Raw genomic sequence first — 18,376 nt, 5'->3', positions numbered from 1 at the left:
ATGGTTTTCCAGGAGCAATAGCAAAGCTGTAGGGGCATTGTCAAGTTTACTATAAAATAAAAAAATAAACCGAATGGAATACTATATTTTGTATGAACTAGATTTCCCCCTCTCCCCCCCCCCTTTTTTTTCCTGAAAACAACCACTTTTTATTAGAGTCCAGCATTTGGACAACACTCTTAGGTACATGGTGTGATTCTTTGGGATGGTCCTGTGCAGGGCCAGGAGTTGGACTCGATGATCCTGATTGGTCCCTTCCAACTCAGCATATTCTGTGATTCTGTGGTTGTCACTAGTATTCTCAAGATTTCTTACTCTGAAAACAGAAGTTGATAGATCCAGTTGACTGGATCTGAAAGAACCTTATCTGTTTTAACACTATTTTCAGATTACAATGGTATAAAACTCTTTATTAACTCCTTAGGAATATTTTATTTCATTAGGAGATTATGTCCTAACACTAGAAGTCACAAGAGGTTTTACAACCACTCCTACTCATTAAAGTACCATAGACCTAGTTTTTATGTAAGCCACAGTCCAATGTTTGGGGATTGGCTGAATATTTTCATCTGTTTATATACATAGCAACCATGTGAGCATTTCTGAAGTTTTTGCAGACATATATCTTAATTTTTCCAGTTTGTATTTTCTTTCAGAATGTATCCATGGAAAAGTAAGCTAAATAATAGATATCTTCTTTTTTTTGTAATGAAACTGATCTGATAGGAAAATTTTAGGCTATCAAAGGGTGGCAGTGTCATATGGATAATTTCTTGCCTTTTTTTTTCATTTTATAATCTTGAAATTTTGTTGATGAAAATTGTACAGTCCTTTACTTCTACTGTTAAACAAAAGTGTTTATGTTCTCCAAATATAATTGTTATACAGCTCTACATAAATTTGGCAGCTAATTAAGATGACATATGTCTTTATCTTCTCTTGTTGGAGATAAGATTTTTGATACCTTTTTCTTCTCCTTCTTTTTGCCAATAAATGCCTAGTTTTGTCCTGTGTTTTTCCCCTCACATATAGATAAATCTCATTTAGATTTTCAAATATGTTACTCAACTATTTACTTGCAGTTATCAGTTGTGGAGATCCAGGAGTCCCAGCCAATGGCATGAGATATGGTGATGATTATGTTGTTGGACAAAATGTTACTTATATGTGCCAACCTGGTTATACAATGGAAGCAAATAGCTCCTTAATTCGCACTTGTACTAGCAATGGCACGTGGAGTGGAGTAATCCCAACATGCAAAGGTACAACACTTATTTTGCTTGTTAGCTATTTCTTCTATTACATTTACATACACTGTTGATTGTAAATTGTTAATTTATTGTATATTTCCAGAGAAATCGAAACTTACTGTAAAACACTTTATTTTGTTGCTAAACTTAATTATCCAATATGAAATGATGGTTTATAAAGTTAGCATATCATATAAAAATAACCTTTTATATATCCCTGCATTTACAAAAACACTCAAACATGTGAAAGCCACCTTTGGGAAAGGTCTGCGTATATACAGAACTTTGTCAAAGGCAAATTGTTCTGAGTTACCCTATCTATAATACTAAGATTTTCCTTTGATCCCTCCTGTAATAGATGGGCACTTTTAAGACTCATCATGCTACAAAAAGACTAAATTCTTCTAGCAAATTTCACAATAAAGATTTTTCTACTTCATCTTAGTTTCTCTACTGTGAAAACTGAAAGGATTAATTCCAAGATAATCTTTTTTTCTCTTCTAATTGCATACCTAATTTTTCTGTTTTGTGTTTTTTGTTTATTTGTTTGTTTGCTTGTTTGTTTGGTTTTTTTGTTTTGTTTAATGTACTCTGTTGAAATTTAAACTGCAAAAATTCTGAATATTGCTGAAAGACAAACTTATCTGTCTCATCAAAAATACTTTCTCTGAGAAACTCACTTGCTAAACCCTAAAGTAACTTCTCTCTAGAGTAATTTTTCTCACTCTTCCTGTTAGTACACCTGTAGAGAAGCAGCATTAGCATTTTGGTGTTTTCTTTCTGGGTTCACACTAAGCATGTCTGATCTCTATTCTTTCAAAACTTAGTCAGGTAAGTTTGTGTTTTGTTCTTATCTATCTTCCTTCTGTTTCATTTTCAGGAAGCACAGTAACATAGCTGTTCAGCAGTTCTCACTTTCCTCCCCTGAATTCATTCATCAAAATAAATTAATTTCAAGGCTTCACCCCATTTGCAATTACTTTTTTCCTGCTGAGTGCAATTCCCCCAATATCTTACCAAGTATAGTTTAATGCTAATTCACCTTTGATAATATCAATTTTTAAAGTTATTTTTCTGACACATTCTTGAGGACATCAAACTTTGAGATCCTCTTAACATCACACTTTTTTTTCTATTCGCACTGTGCTCTTAGCCTGCCTCAGTTTCAATTCATATTTATTTTAAGTACAGAAGAACAGCTATAGTGGTACTATTGACCAAGAGTCTGTCTGTCTCTAAGAGTGACTGTAAGTGAACAGCTAGATCATGAAAGAAAAAGTATTTAAGATATAGTCTCCCATCCTCAAATTCTTAAGGTCTACAGGGCACCTAAGTGGGAGCAGAAGATCTAACTATGATTTGATTCAAACAGAACCATACAAAGAAATAGTTGTACTGCCAGTTTTAACTTTGAGTTTTTGAGTCTTTCTGGTTTTGCCTCATACATATTTAAGGCTTGTATAAATACTAAATAATAACCATATAAAGAATCTCTAGTGTTCTAAGAATTTTGTTCTACTTGTGTGAGTACACTAGACAAGTTAATAGCATAATCAAAAGTAATATATTCTATGCAGTAGGGTGTTTGAAATGTATAACAGTTAGTTCTTACTGTCAGAATGAAGTGCCAGGGTCCTTTGGTACCATTTAGTTAAAATAATTGGAAAATGAACTGGGCAGAAATTGGATGTATAATTGTCTCTGTGCCATTGAAAGAGAAAATATAAATAATTCTCTGCTATGCCTAGTTGGAAAACGATGCATGTTCATCTGTAACTGAATATTCAAATATTCAAGCATTGTCTTTTTTGCAGACTTGCATTTGTAATATACTTGTAGTTCTTAAACTGAGAAACATTGCTGTACATATTTATGCCTAACTCTGACCAAAATAGAGAGGCATTCTGGCTTGTTGCTGGGTGTTGTTTTGTTTTGCTTTTCTCACCACAAAATTCTGGTGTTCCACCTATTTTTGTGCTACTTTTTCTCTCCCCTTTCCCAATTATTCACTGGTATTCCCTCCTTTATTAATCACCTCAGAAGTTAAAACTATATAAGACCCCTATAAAAGAACAGTTCATGAAGCTCTTGGACAATGAGGACAGAGTTCTGCTTCTTGGAGTACTTATTTTGATGTACATTTATTAAAACATCATAAAAATGGGGAAAAAGCTATCATGTCCTTTTCTGGGACAAAATCAAGGCCTCAAAATTTAGATTCGTTTTACTGATTGGCAAAGGGTTATTTGGTAACAGTACTACTTTCATCAAGCATTCTCAAACAGCTATGAATGGTGCTGCAGAGTACCTTTATGGCTCATATAGTTGAGATTCTCTCACTGAAGAGTATGATCAGAATGGCAAAATGGTGCATGGTGAACTGTCTGCAGATCACATTCACATACACAATGCTCCTAAACTAGTGCCTCTAACTTCTTTTGAGCTCGCAAAGTGACAGCTGTCTAAACATAAGTTTAAAGGATATGAGTGCAGCATTTAACTTCCTCCCTCCATTTTTAATCAGCACATCTTCTCATTTACTCCACTAAATTTAATCGTATTAGTTTTATTTGCTTTCTTTCTCTTTTGCCAGCACAGTTTCTCCAAACTTCCTCTGTTTTACCACTATTGTCTATCTGATTAATTCTAGGGTGGTCTAGTGGTTAGGGTGCAGGACTCTCACCGCTGCGACCCGGGTTCGATTCCCAGCCCCCCGGGCAGATGGAGCTCGTCAGCCCTGTAAGGCAATCCATCTAAGAGAAGGTCACTCTAAACAAACCTACGTCCTGAGACCCTCACTGCCACTGTCCAAGCTTGCTCGGCCCCGGCAGATGAACCTCAGGATTAAAGGGTGGGCTCAGTTCAGCGCACGCTGTGTCTCACCTAAAAAATCCACTGCGCAGGCTCGAAGGGTTAATGACCTTTCCCAAATCTTCGCTCGCGAAGACTGGCCATTATTATTATTAGTAACTCCTTCTGAATTTTGCCTTTTCTCTTTTTGCTTCAGAGTTTCTTTAACTTAGTTTCATTAATTCTTTTTTCCTTTCAGCTTTTATCAATTATTGTCTTTTATTACACCATTATCCAGTGAATGTCACTTCTATCTTCATCACAACAGTTATATCTCTTTATTTCTACTGTCCTGCTGTTTTTCAGTCCTCTTCCCTACAACTGAGTAGATGTATCTGTTTTTTCCTGGGAGACTTGGAAATTAGAATCTATACTGAAATACTTCTTGTTGGCCACCTTAGAGGTAGCAACACTAACAGTTTCAAGGGATTACAAATCCTTACGTTTTCTCCCTCTAGCTAGAAGCTAGATGCTTTTTGATGAGGTGCTACTCACAAAGCAATTACTAACTAAACGGTGGTAATTAGAAACAGGCTTTCAAGTAATATTTTGGAAAAGTTGTCCTAGAGTTTTATTCCTGAGCATTAATACCTAGCAAATGCCTAAAATGGTTAACAGGAAGATAATATTTAATTATTACTACACTAATGAAAGATAATTGTAATCTATGTTGTCTTAAAAGACAAACAAAATATTTTTATAGTATACTACCAGACATATCTTAAATGTTGTACACGACATAATTTCCATACTGATTTTTAGGTAGTCTTCCTATTTGATTTGATGCAGCATCTTGGTTTCTTTAAGACACTTCATCAATCATCCACTGTCTCCTAAATGGAGGAAACCAGAAGTACTAACTTCAGGAAATGTGGCAAGAATACAGTGAGGAAGATAGCATGTCCTGACTGTATTGTCCTCTAAAAAAGGTGAAATTAGCCCATATGGTTCTTCTAGTAATTGTGTACACCAGGGATATTTACAGCAGCTGGGCCTAATTATATTGAATATTATTGCAGCTGTTACCTGCCCAACTCCTCCGCAGATCTCTAATGGAAGGTTGGAAGGAACAAACTTGGACTGGGGATTTAGCATTAGCTATGTCTGCTCTCCAGGATATGAACTCTCTTTTCCTGCTGTTTTGACTTGTGTTGGGAATGGAACATGGAGTGGTGAAGTACCTCAGTGTTTACGTAAGTATTTGCTTTATAGTCCTGTATTTTGCTATTCAACTATAGTGGGTTTTTTTAAATTTTCACTTTTTTTTTTTTTCCCTCAGTCCCTTCTCACCCCTCCATCCTGCAGTGGCTCAATTAATTTTAAACCTGGGACAAGTAAAATCCTTCCAAAAATTCCTAAAATTCCTACAGTTTTCCAAAATTATAATGTAAATAATAGATTGAGGAAGTTGTAGGAATATATGTGTGTGCATGTAGGAGTCCTCAGACAAAAACACACATAAAAAATGTTATTGGCAATGCGTACAACATGATCTAAGGCAATCCAAGATTAAGAGGTGCTCTCTTGTTTTCAGATCCAATACATATAGAATAGAATAACTTTCATTATAACTTCTTTTATTTCCTCATTACTCATCCTAAACTTTCTGTGATATCACAGAGAAATTTTTCTGCCTGTAATGTTGACTAGGCCCCAGGGTGATTCTGTGGGAATTGTCTATTTTTTCCCCACACTAAATTAAGTTACATATTTTATGCAGTAAATTTTGTTAATCTGAAACTTATAACATTGATGGATTTTTGTATTGCTACAAATTTCGTTACAGAAGCAAATTCCACTCATTATTTAAGAAATCTTTTAAAAGTAATTGTAATATTCAGTTGATTGCACTGAAGAAGGAGGTGCTGTAGTTATTTGTAGAATAGCTATACTACCCTGTAATGGTATTGAGAAAGGAGTCTAACTGGAAGAGGATCATATCATATTCTTGGCTTTACATTTTCTGCAGTTTAATTCAAACTTGCCAAGTAGCTGAGCTTGCCAGGTAGCTTGCTAGATGTTGCAAAATGCCCTTCTCTATTATTTTACTATTTTTTTCATTTTTAATCTCTCCCTTTCAAAAATGTTCTCTATTTTGGCTATATCCTACTACTGTAAAAGCATATCATATAGATCATCTTCTCTTTTTCTTTTTTTCCCAATTACATTCCTATATCCTATATCAGTTTCTTAGTGCTGCTGAAACTCTATATGCCAGAGGTGGAACATGATGAAAGGCTTTGTTTTTTGTAAGAAAAAAACCCCAACATTTGTTGCTTAAGTTCTCTATGTGGAGCTCCTTTAGAGTCCACTGTATTATGAACAACAAAGACCATGAAAAATCATTTTCATCATTTGTTCTTGATTGAAATATGGTATTCTTTATTCATTTTTGGATACCACAAGCCGTTTGTCATTTTTGAAATTGGAATACTCGATGCTGCAATATACTCTGAAAAAGTAGGCTCCACCTTTAAACTTTTTAATAGGTATATTTGCCACAGAATGCAGCTGCCTGGGACTTAAAGACTGTTTCATGCAGAGACTACATTAACTGAATGTTGTTGATGTGCAATGGTTACCCATTGGCTTGCAAGAGAAAACAATTGGCAGCCAGTACTTGTCAAAGAGCTTAAGCTAGCTGCCATCTGGCAGAAATGAGAGGGAGCTGGTGAAAGTCATTCTCAATGAGCAATCTTTAACCAGTTCTTGACATCAGAAATTTAGTTCCCAGCTTGGTTCCATAGAGCCTATAGCTGAAGAGATGCAAGGTCTAGTTATAACATGGATTAATTATCCAGAGCGGAATATAGTCATGTCCCTGGCTGAGTATTTGTCATCTATGACCCTGTAAATTTGTTTGCTTAATTACTCATGCAGTAATTTCAGTAAAGGACTGCTGGTTTTATAAGCTTAGCAATAGATGGCAAAAATGTAGGCCTATGCCAGAAAAGTCCTAACTACAGATATAACTTAGAACCATAGAACTATCATGGAATCATATAATATAATGAATTGGAAGGGACCCACAAAGATCGTCCAAGTCCTGAATCACACCATGTACCTGAGAGCGTTGTCTGAATGTTTCTGGAATTCTGGCAGTTTTGGTGCCATGACCATTTCCCTGAGGAGCCTGTTGACCCTGAGATTAGCTCAGTTGGTTAGAGCATAGTGATAATAACGCCAAGGTCATGGGTTCAGTCCCTGTACAGGACTAAATTAATTTAAGAATTGGACTCACTGATCCTAGTGGGTCCCTTCAAACTCAGAATATTCTGTGAAGTCTATGAAGTTCCAGTGCCCGACAACCCTCTGGGTGAAGAACCTTGATATATGACCTAAACCTCCCCAACACATCTTCATGCCATTCCCTCATCATCCTTGAGTCCTGTCACTGTCTCACCAGAGTGAAGAGATCAGTGCCTGCCCCTCCACTTCTCCTCGGAAGAGGCTTTAGACCATTATGTGGTCTTGCCACAGTCTCTTCTCCTTTAGGCTGAACAGATCAAGTGACCTTGGCCACTCTTTGTATGGCTTCCCCTCAGGGCCCTTCACCATCTTCCTGGCCCTCTTTTGAACACTCTCAAATAGATTAATATCCTTCTTATATTGTGAAGCCCAAAACTGCACACAGTACTCAAGGTGAGGCCACACCAGTGCAGAGGAGAGTTGGACAGTCACCTCCTTTGACCGGCTGATGCCCCCCAGGACACAATTGGCCCTTCTGTCTCCAGGGCTTGCTGAATCTTATTCAACTTGCTGTCAACCAGGACTCCCAGGTCCCTTTCTGTGCTGCTGCTTTCCAGGAGCAGTCCCCCAATCTGGATATACATCCAGGGTTGTCCTGTAGTATTCACAGTTAACATCTGGCAAGTTGAAGTCCGCATAAGGACAAGAGCAGTTGATTTAGAGGTCTCCCTTAGTTCATTAAAGAATAATTTGTCAGTGTTGACATCCTGGCTGTGTGTAGACTCCCATGACAACATCTGCTTTATGCATATTCCTTAATCCAAAGGCTCTTAACATTCCATAATTTCCAGGTTTTGGCCTGGACAGGGTTAATTTTTTGCAGTAGCTGGGAGGGGGTGTGGCTGAGGCCCAGATGTTTTTCTATACCACCTGAGGAGAAAGGGACTTGCTTTGGAGGAGAAGGGCAGGGCTTCTGGTCATGAAAACTGCTGTGAGTTGGGTCAGGCTCCAAGGTGAACATTTTGCATATAAATCACCCCTCCCTTTTGTACACTTTTGTTATTAATATTATTGCTGTTACTGTTTGTTTTCTTTTCTCATTGCTGTTTCTAGTAAATTGTTCTTATCTCAACCCGTGATCTTTGCCTTTTATGCCTCCAACTCCCAATTCTATCCCCCTACAGCAGGAAGGCAAAACGGGGCTGGGGGGTTGGCTGGGAGCAAAAGAGAGTGGCAGTATGGTTTAGGAGAGTCTTTGTGAGGGCATTTAATTGGAGTGTACCATTCCTAAACCATGACACATAATCAACTGCAAGCTCCACAACCCCTCCGCCCCCCATAGTCTCCCACCTCACCTGCCTTGCCTATCCCTCCTGAAGAGTGTGTAAGCCTCCATCCTGGCACACTAGTCACAGCACTCATCCCACTAGGTTTTGGTTATGCCAAGGTTGTCATATTTCTGGGACTGAGTCAAGGCTTCTAGCTCCTCTTGCTTGTTCCTCATGCTGCATGTGTTGCATGTAGGAACATTACAAATATTGTTCATTGTACCCAGTGCCTCATGAAGCAGACTGAAGGATCTCACTAGCATGCACTTCCTCAGACTTTGGCATGTCATCCCACTGCTGGTGGGTCATCCCAGGTGAGCCTGGTTTTTTCCCCTTTCACTCTTCCAGTGTAGTTTAAAGCTCTATTGGTCAGCCCTACTAACTCCTGCACAAAAATCCTTTTCCCTTTCTGAAAAAGATGCATCCCATCAGGTTGAAAAACCCAAAGTTCCCCCAATGACACATCCTCAGAGCCATCTGTTGACCAGTTGGGTCTGCCTATTCCTTTCGATATTCTTCCCTGCTACCAGAAGGATTGAAGAAAACCCTAGCTGTCCTCCTGAGCCTTCAAACAATTGCTGTAAGGCCCTGAAATCTCTTTTGATCACCCTTGGACTTCTCTTTGCTACCTCATCCCTGTGGATATGAAGAACAGCAGATACTAATTAGAGGGCTGTACCAAACTAGAGAGTTTTCTTTCTAGAGAGTCCCTGAACCAGGCCCCAGAGATGTAGCATTCTTCTCTATGGGTTAGGTCTGGTCGGCATATTGGGCCCTTGGTTTCTGTGATGGTTTCACTCTAGACCTTCCTGGAGACCAGCTTGTAACCAAGAAGGAACTAGGAAAGTGATAACGGAAGTATTCCATGCTATTCCTTTACGTAACTTGGGGTATAAATAAAGCCAGCAGGAGGGACCTCGCTCTCTTCCTTTCCGGTGAGGTTTGAGAACGGTGGGTCCCTGTCTCGGTCTTGCTTATCTGGAGCTGAGGCCTACAGTGACTGCTGTTATCTGCCACGTGTGAGGGGAGAGCCCTGGGCCGTGTCGAGCCATCCTGCTTGTTCAAAGGGAAGTGGTGAGATTTTGCTAATTTACCTTCAGTTGGCTGGTTGACTTGCTCGGTCTTTGCCCCTTTTTGTCCTTCTCCCTTCTCCCTCCCCCTCTTCCCTTTTTGGGGAACTGTTTGGGATTTCTGGAGTTGTGGTGTATAGTATTCTCATTGTATATATCTGTCTCATATGTAAAACATATATATATATATTTTTGCTATAGCTTTGGCTGCTTAAGTCGTTTTTTTTTTCTCTTCCCTCTCTGGGAAGCAGGTCCTTGTTGTCGAGTTTCGGGGACTTGGCGGGAAGCCAGCTCGAAACTTGCACAGTTTCACCTCAGAAGGGAGTCACCTGTGAAAATTACCTTTCTTTTTTATTTGACAGAGGTGATCATAATGCAGAGGGTAGGCTATCTTGCCCTAGATGACCCTTCCAATCCCAGAAAGACCTTCATCTGCATCTTCAGTTATCAGTCCATCCAGTTCCAGGGCCTCATACCTGTTGTATAAGGGCACCTGGGAAGGTCAGGCAGGCTGGGAGGGGATTTGCATGCTCCCCCTAAGTAGGATTTAACCTACTTCCATTTCTCCTCATCTCTTAGGCCCCTCCTTCTGCCTGGTGATGAGAGGGGAGGAGATCCTTTCTTTCTTTTGTCATGGTTGGCTGGTATGTCCATCTCAGGGATATGAGGGCACCAGTCCGTCTCCTTGTCTGATGCTCATCAGCCTGAAAACCTCCTCATGAAGCTCTGCTACCACACTGAGCAGCTCTTCTACCTGGGCACATCTCACAGAGGTGCTCTTGCTGCTGCCATCAGACACGACAGGAAACATTCTGTTAATCAGTTAAATTTCTTTTAAGAATGAAATTAGCCTCACAGTCTCAGTGTCAGAGCTCCATCGTCCTGCCTTGTTAAAGGCTCTCAGAGTCCTTGGGAAAATAGTTCCACTGGGAGTGGAAGCACTCCTAGAACTTCCAGTTTGCTGCAACTTTATTTTGTTCTGTAGCCCTCTGTTCCAATATCAGAGGAAAATAGCTGTGTTTTACCATGATGTCTGGTTTCCACGGTTACCTATATAAAAGGCAGATATTCAGTAGTTATTCAATAACTAGGTAAAGTTGACTGACAACTAAGTGGTGGATTTTACCTAGTTTTAGAAAAAATGAATAAATTTACGAAACCCCTATTTTTGAATGCGAGAATGGTTTTTCCCTTGAGAATTGCTACTTCATTGATGCAAAGAACTGTTTAGGGGACAATTTCAAGCCACTGTGTTAAAAATTTATAAATGTTTCATGTATTTTCAAATTAAGACACAGAATTTTCTAGTGAAAGCATACTACAACCATGATCTGTCATTCATACAGTGAGGTACACTGTGTGGAACTATCTCCAAATGATAGGTTCTGGTATGCTACAGATTTTTTTTTTTCACCAGTGTTTGTGAACTATATGGATTTCCTAAACAGTCAGTGCCTGTGGTAAGAGAAGGCGAGCAGGAGCATTTCATGTGAGCGGGTCATTTGGAAAGCTTAAAACATAGGTGACAGAGATATTAGTAATACATTTTGATGGTTGTTGTTTGAGAGATGTAATATAAATTTTGTTCATAGAAAAGAAAGATGAAGCACAAAATTCCACTGTCTGTACAGCATGCCTTTTTAGAAATATGTCATTGCACACATACAAGTTAGTTTTTTTAATGATTATTACAGTATTTTATGTTTGATATAAAATTAGACTCCACAATATTGGAATCTGTAGTGTGTCAGGAAATAATATAGTCCGATGACCCAGGGTTTACCATAACTGATTTAATTTCCTGGATCAATTATTCAAAATCCAACTTCTGACAATAATCAGTACTTTATACTGGAGAAGGCCAGTAAATTTGCCATCAGTGCATTTACTGAGTTATGACATGATATAGGCATAAGGACTCTTTAGGTGATAGGTATAAAGTAAAAATATCAATTTAAAAATAGGTTTTTATTAGTGAAATTTACCCTGTCTAATAACAGTTTATTAGTATTTGATTTTTAAATTGTTGCAGAAGTTTCTTTAATATGTTTGTTAGTTTTTTAAATTTTATTATTGTTAGCTGTACTAACTCTCAAGTGTTGTACTTCCATAAATACCAAACCTTACCTTTCAATGAAGGATGAGAAAGCAAGACTTCACTATTCCTAAAATCTATCTCACAAATATTTTAATTATACAAAAATGTTCAGCACCGGATAAGTGTCAGAAAGGAGGAGGGGAGGGGAGATTGAGAAAGTTTTGTATAATCTCTGATTGCTTTCTGTAGATTGGCAGATTGATGTGGTTTGGGGCAGAGGTGAATCGTGGATGTTTGGACATTAATAAACAAGTTGTCAACTTGTTTATAAAGTTTCAGGTATTGACCAAGCCCACTATGAAGGCATTTTGAACAACTAGCAAACCTACTGCAATCAGGCAGACTAAAGATTGGCTATCTGGTCTCTCTGAACTCCTATGAAGTGTTCCCATATTTGATCTGTGTTTAATAAAATAAATATAAAATTTGGAGTAATTGCTTGTCTATGTTCAGCTAAATATTAATTTCATGTTTTTTAATAAATTACATATTCCATTTCTATCATATCTTTTTTCACAGCAAAGTTTTGTGGTGACCCTGGAGTGCCTGCTCAAGGGAAAAGAGAAGGCAAGAGCTTCATCTATCAGTCAGAAGTCTCTTTCAGCTGCAATCCTCCTTTTGTTTTGGTTGGCTCCAGCACCAGGATTTGCCAAGCAGATGGCACATGGAGTGGGTCTTCTCCTCGATGTATAGGTATGGTTAAACTCATGTATTGCAATTTTTTGAAATGCTTATTATTCCTTTTCCAGATAAGGAACTCAATCTAGGAGTTTTCAGTTATTTTGAATTAACTTGGAGTTATTCTGTACTCTGTAAGAATCAAGTAACTTTATTTTTGTCTCTGTGTTGACTTATTGCATGTTGTTGAACAAGGTTAATGTTGTGATACATTCATGTATTTAATTAAAATGCTGTAATTTGTTTTGTCTTTAATGTATTGTAATTTTTTTTAAGAACCTACTCGCACAGCATGTGAAAATCCAGGAGTCCCAAGACATGGGTCACAAAACAACACATTTGGCTATCAGGTAGAGTATACTATTTTTTATTAACTTCCACATTTAAATGCTTTTATACTACCTCAAAGTCTAGAAGCTTCTGGTTATAGGTTCAGAAACTTCTTGTGTAAGAGCTCTTTGCTGCAGTGTTGCTGTTTCCTTATTTCTAGCTGTTGGATTACACTGACCTTGTGTCCATATTAGCAATGTGCTACATGAAAAACTGGTGATCAAGTTCTGCTTGAAGCCTTGAAGGCTTTCAGTATCTCCTTCAGTATCTCCTGCCATATATATAAGTACTCCCTAAAATTTATCAATTAGGCTTTTTCTGTTTAAAAATGTGTATACTGTGTGCCAAATTGTTAATGCAGATGTACTCTAAAAAGCAGAATTTTTATTTTCCTGAGAACAATTGTGTTGATACACTGGTTTTGGAACCACAAATGAATTACAGAGTCATGGAAGCTGTTGGACACCTCTGGAAACCTCCTAGTCCAACTCTCCTCAAAGTAGGATCTGCTAGAACAGGTTTATCAGGGCTGTGTCCAGGTGGTTTTGAATATTTCCAAGGATGGAGACTTGACAGTGTGTCTGGGCAATCTATTCCAAGTTGATCACCCTTAGAGTGAAAATGAACACTTTTTTCTTAAAGAGAATTGCCTATGTTTGAATTTCTACTTATTTCCTTATTTCCTGTCACTGGGCACCACTGAATAAAAATCTATCACTGTTGCCTGTCCTGCCCCTATGTTTTTTTACAGACTGAATAATCCCAGATCTTTCAGCTACTCCTTGTGTTCCAGATGCTCTAGTCCCTTAATCACCTTTGTGGCCCATCACTTTACTCAATATAGTACTGTCCATGTCTTTCTGGCACCGGCAAGCCCAACAATGGACCCAGCACTCATTTGTGTCTCACCAGGGCTGAGCAGAGAGGAAGAAGCACTTCCCTTGACCTGTTGTCAATGCTCTTCCTACTGCATCCCAGGAGGCTGTCGGCCACGTTTTCTACAAGGCTGTGTTGTGGCAAATGGCGGTTGCATATGTTTCTGTTGGAAAAAGAATTGTAAAATTGAAAATGATTTTGAACTTCTTATTTTCCGATTCGCACAAAACAGTCATGTCAGTGAGACATTTTCATGAGTGAATGGTTTACAGATGCAAAAATGCACTCTATAATTTACTAGGAATCTTGCAAACAAAGAGAGAGCCTATTCTATCCTGCTACATCCATGTTTGATGTCAGGGTGGAAAGCTCCAGACCTATGAGACGGACTGGACAGAAGAGTACAGTAGCAGCTCCACAGATGTATGAGGTGCCTGTCTAATAGCAGGAGAATAAAATCTGCAGATTGCTAGAAATGCAAGAAAGGGTCGAGTGAAATTTAAACAAATTTACAAAATTTAGTTAGTTTTTAAAAGCAAGGATTGTAGCTAAAGACTTTTCAAAGTTCCATGGCTAAAAATTTCTTTGGTTTATCCTTTTTGGTGGCCATTATGCAGTACTACTCCTGATTAGTGATTATTTTAGCAATATTTAGGTTTTCAGATTGTGCTAGATCACAATCATATGCAAGTAAAAATAAAATTGTCTCAGTTTTCTCTAGGGACTGGATTGCTGTTTCATGCCAAGATAGAATATGCAGGAATAGTCTAAGGTTAACTTCCTTTGGTTATAATACGATATTATGCTAGAGAGCAACTCTTTATTCAACTATATAACAAATAAATCATTGTAATGACCATTTTCTATGATTTTATCGTCACAGTTTCTCTTGCATATTAATGAGCTTTCTCACCTTGACAAAGCTAATGCAGTCTTTCTCATTGTGTAGTTGTAGTTGTGAGTAAAAGCATCATTTACAGAGAACATGAAAATATCAGGCAAAATGTCAATTGACAAATCATTTCTAAAAGAGGTGTACCTCTTCTCAGAATGTACAACCTTGTAAATTCTAGAAAAAAATAAATTGTAAACAGCTGTAAGGTTAGTGCCTAGCATATTTAAGCTATATGAGCTATAGTCTCCTTACCTAGCCAGCAACTTTTGCTCACACTCACATGTAGTAACTAAACGTGCAATTTCTGGTTATCTAAGTATGATTGCTTAGTTAATACAGAATGGGGTAAAAGTATCATTCGACAGATGAAGCTGTGAAACAACAGTGAAAATGATTGCTTCTAGACAAGTTATTTTCCGTAGATCCCAAAAAGAAATTGCATTATCATATATACTATAATGTTACGATTCATTTAAACCACAAAAATATTATAAATGAATTTATATTATGCTATAATTAACTTCCTGCATGAGTGGGATAATAGTGACTTTTACTTTTATCCATAGCAGAAAGGTAAAGAATAATTCTAAATTGTTCCAAAATACTAAAGATGAGATGGCTTTGATTTTCATTTGTCTGATAGATCCAATTATCTACCATTTAAAACAGCAGACCAAAAGAACTTACATAAAATTAAGCAAAATGTTGCATTTGCAATTGGCAAATGCATAATAAGGAGTTGTTATTGCTGAATATATGATAGTTTTCTGACCAGCACAGGGTGAGGAGGTTTTTGTTTTGTTTGTTTGGTTTTTTTCTGTTTTTGTTTTTGGTGGGGGTTTGTTTGTTTTGGGGTTTTTTTTGTTGTTCTTTGGGGGTTTTGTTGGTTTTTTGTTTGTTTGGTTGGTTGGTTTTGGTTTTTTGGTTTTTTTTTTTTTTTTTTTTGTTGCTTGTTTTGTTTTGTTTGTTTTGACTCTCTTAAATACTTCATATTTCAACTAATATTAATAGGGTCACTTAATTTTCTTAATTGTCAAGGTTTAAATTTATGTCTCTGTCCCATTTAAAAAATAAAAATAAATCGAGCTTTGAAAGTTCAGGCAAACACGACACAATTCTTGGCTTGACTTAAAGGTGTATCTAAACCTGACCTCCTGAAATCTACACTAACAAAAGCACAAATATCACCATGTCACATTTGAATGGTGTTTCAGCTATTAAATGAGGATTTTGTAGAAAAAGAGGCAACAGAATTTTGTGTGGATTTTATTGTTCAGTATCAAATTCTTAGGGCAGAAGCAGATCACGTTCCTGTGTGTTCAAATGACATCAAAATACCAATTTAGTGCTCCTTGGATATGGGGCATGGCATGTAAATTAGTAGCATCACCTGCTTTAATTTTTATGAATACATACTTCTAGGATGTTAACTTCCATCTAGCATTTTTTTATTTGACAGATCTACCTTAACAGTGTGTCACAATGGAGACAAAATACCTTTAGAACTCAGTGAATACTGACTTCAACTGTAATCTGGAAAATAAATTGCTCCTTGGAAAGAAACTGTTGGTTTTGAAATATTTCTTTGGCTATATTGCTAGTAACATAGAAAATTGCTTATAGCACTTTCACTGTGAGCTGTTGTAACACAAGATACTACTGAACTGAAGAAGCAGTTCAGGACTGCTCAGAGCAGTCAGTCAAATATGTAAGATTTATTTCTTCTCATATTTTTCCAATATATGTTTTTGTAGAAATTCAGCTATTTTTCCCTACATTAAGGACTAAATTGAGCAAAAGGGCTGTCTGAATTTAGAAAGGAAAATAGACACATTACAGTAGTGGTAGCCCTGTACTAGCTCTTGATTTCTATTTTATGAAATGCCATATAAAACTTGATCTGCACATGTTGAGTAACCTTGCAAATAATCTGCTTCTGTTAATGTAATGCTTATAAAATCCTCAGTGTTGATTGAATTGTAGGATAAAATTCCAAGAGAAATGCTCTACTACCACAGTATAACTGTCTCCATTAGCAGAGTTGGCACCATCACTGCATCAATGAAAATGTAATTTAAGCCTTATCAGACACCATGTAATTTTCCTGGTTTCTTCTGCTGCTCATGGTCCTGAGGTCTCTGGTGTCAGTGAGGTAGGTTAGTGTCACAGTCTGGAGTGCTTCACTGGCAAGAATGTGATTTTTCCTTTTTTTGCACACCACTGACACTGCAATCCCACAGTATATTTTAATCTACACAATAAATTACATTTCACTTGTGTTAGATACTTCTTCTTTTTTTAGTCCTGAAACCTAATTCTGTCCAGTATCATGGGTGAGTTGTTCACAGCAATGAGTTCTCCAGGGCCAAGCCTGTGTTGCATCTCTTATTGTAGTCACACCTGTAGTCTTCTTCACAACATCCTTTTGTCTCCATTTCTCAAGGGCTTTGCTATCATTCCAGCACCAGGCCTGTATTTCTCTGTACTACATCGCATTAGTGGGAAATACCTCATTCTGTACATGGTAGATTCTTTTTTTACTGCTGTGAATAGCAGTAAAACTGTGGTTGTACCATACAAAGATCAAGAAAAGCATAAAAAACTAGTCATAGCCACCTGATCACAGTAAAATTGGGTTTTACAGCTAAATCGAGTTTAAAAAAAAACAAGCCAAAACCAAATACAAAATTTCAAGCAGTTCAAGACACTTTCAGACAAAGGAAGCCTGACAAGCCTCTGCTTAGAAGTCTTGGTAACTCAAAACCCTGTAACTAATAATGGCAATTATCTATTACTGGGCTACCAAACTACAGACATAGCAAAGACTTAATGAGGTGTGTTTTCATTCACTTATAATGTGATGCTAAAAGTTAGTGAATAGAAATAACTGATATTCCTTTAGCTTCTCAGTCTTTTAACATGAATTGCTGGAGCTGAAGAAGTTTGTTAGAGTATCTTCAGAATCTCTGGTAAACTGAAATCTAAGGAAAACCTTGATTGTAGAGTAACTCATAACAGTTAGAAGTATCTTCTATTCCTACAAGGCATATAAGAAATAATAAAGATAATAGCTTATTATTATTTTGGTAATTCTTATACATTATTATGATATTATTTGGTGAAAAAAATATCTGGGATACTTTATAACCAGATGCAGGTTGATATTTATGCATTTTCTTCTCAGATTGCTATTTCTCCTATTCAAGAATAACAAATATATGGTCTTTGGGTTTTAGCAGAAAAAAAAGTTAGCAATGTTGATTGGGGAATATCCAAGCCATAACTGACACTACAGAAAAAGCTGTGGAACAGATAGGATCAAGCGTTATACAAGGAAAATTTTTTTTTTCAGGACTGGATGCAAATACCGTTGCATGTAGAACAGTTCTTCCCTAACACCAGAGTACTAATGCTTTTATTCAAGCTGTAGAACAAAAAATTAAAACAAATCAGAAAATCTCAAGACTGGGAATCTTTTAAGAGCATAGAATCCTGTATTGTAGTGCCACCTGGTGTCTCCGATGCAAAAATATTGCAAAACAGACTTCATGAAGTATTTTAAAATTACTTTTATTTTTTAATAATTATTATAAATAAAGTACATAATTAATATAATATATGAATTATTGCATATTGCTTGCAAATTTTTTCTCATTTATTCATTGTCTCGAATGACAGCAACTTTAAAACATCCCTTGGGCAACTGTTGCTTTTTTGGTGCTACTTTGAGGCTTACACATATAACGGTTGTGTTTCTTGTGAAATCATAGATTAATAAAATCATAGAATCATAGAATGATGGAATAGTTTGG

The 18,376-nt window shown here is 37.1% G+C and overlaps 1 protein-coding gene across 4 annotated transcripts in view; it reads left to right on the top strand.

Annotated features, from left to right (window-relative positions):
- Nucleotides 1-18,376, top strand: part of CSMD3 (CUB and Sushi multiple domains 3) — a 618,429-nt gene that overhangs the window by 577,766 nt on the left and 22,287 nt on the right. For all 4 annotated transcript variants that reach the window (XM_017806514.1, XM_017806517.1, XM_017806516.1 and 1 more), the window contains 4 exons: nucleotides 1,083-1,262; nucleotides 5,120-5,293; nucleotides 12,305-12,478; nucleotides 12,740-12,813. In XM_017806514.1, coding sequence (XP_017662003.1) covers nucleotides 1,083-1,262; nucleotides 5,120-5,293; nucleotides 12,305-12,478; nucleotides 12,740-12,813 — 602 coding nt within the window. The remainder of the gene's footprint in view (nucleotides 1-1,082; nucleotides 1,263-5,119; nucleotides 5,294-12,304; nucleotides 12,479-12,739; nucleotides 12,814-18,376) is intronic.

This window comes from Lepidothrix coronata, unplaced genomic scaffold, assembly GCF_001604755.1.
Source record: "Lepidothrix coronata isolate B3197 unplaced genomic scaffold, Lepidothrix_coronata-1.0 Scaffold15, whole genome shotgun sequence".
Lineage (NCBI taxonomy): Eukaryota > Metazoa > Chordata > Aves > Passeriformes > Pipridae > Lepidothrix > Lepidothrix coronata.
This window is presented reverse-complemented; position numbering and strand designations above follow the sequence as displayed.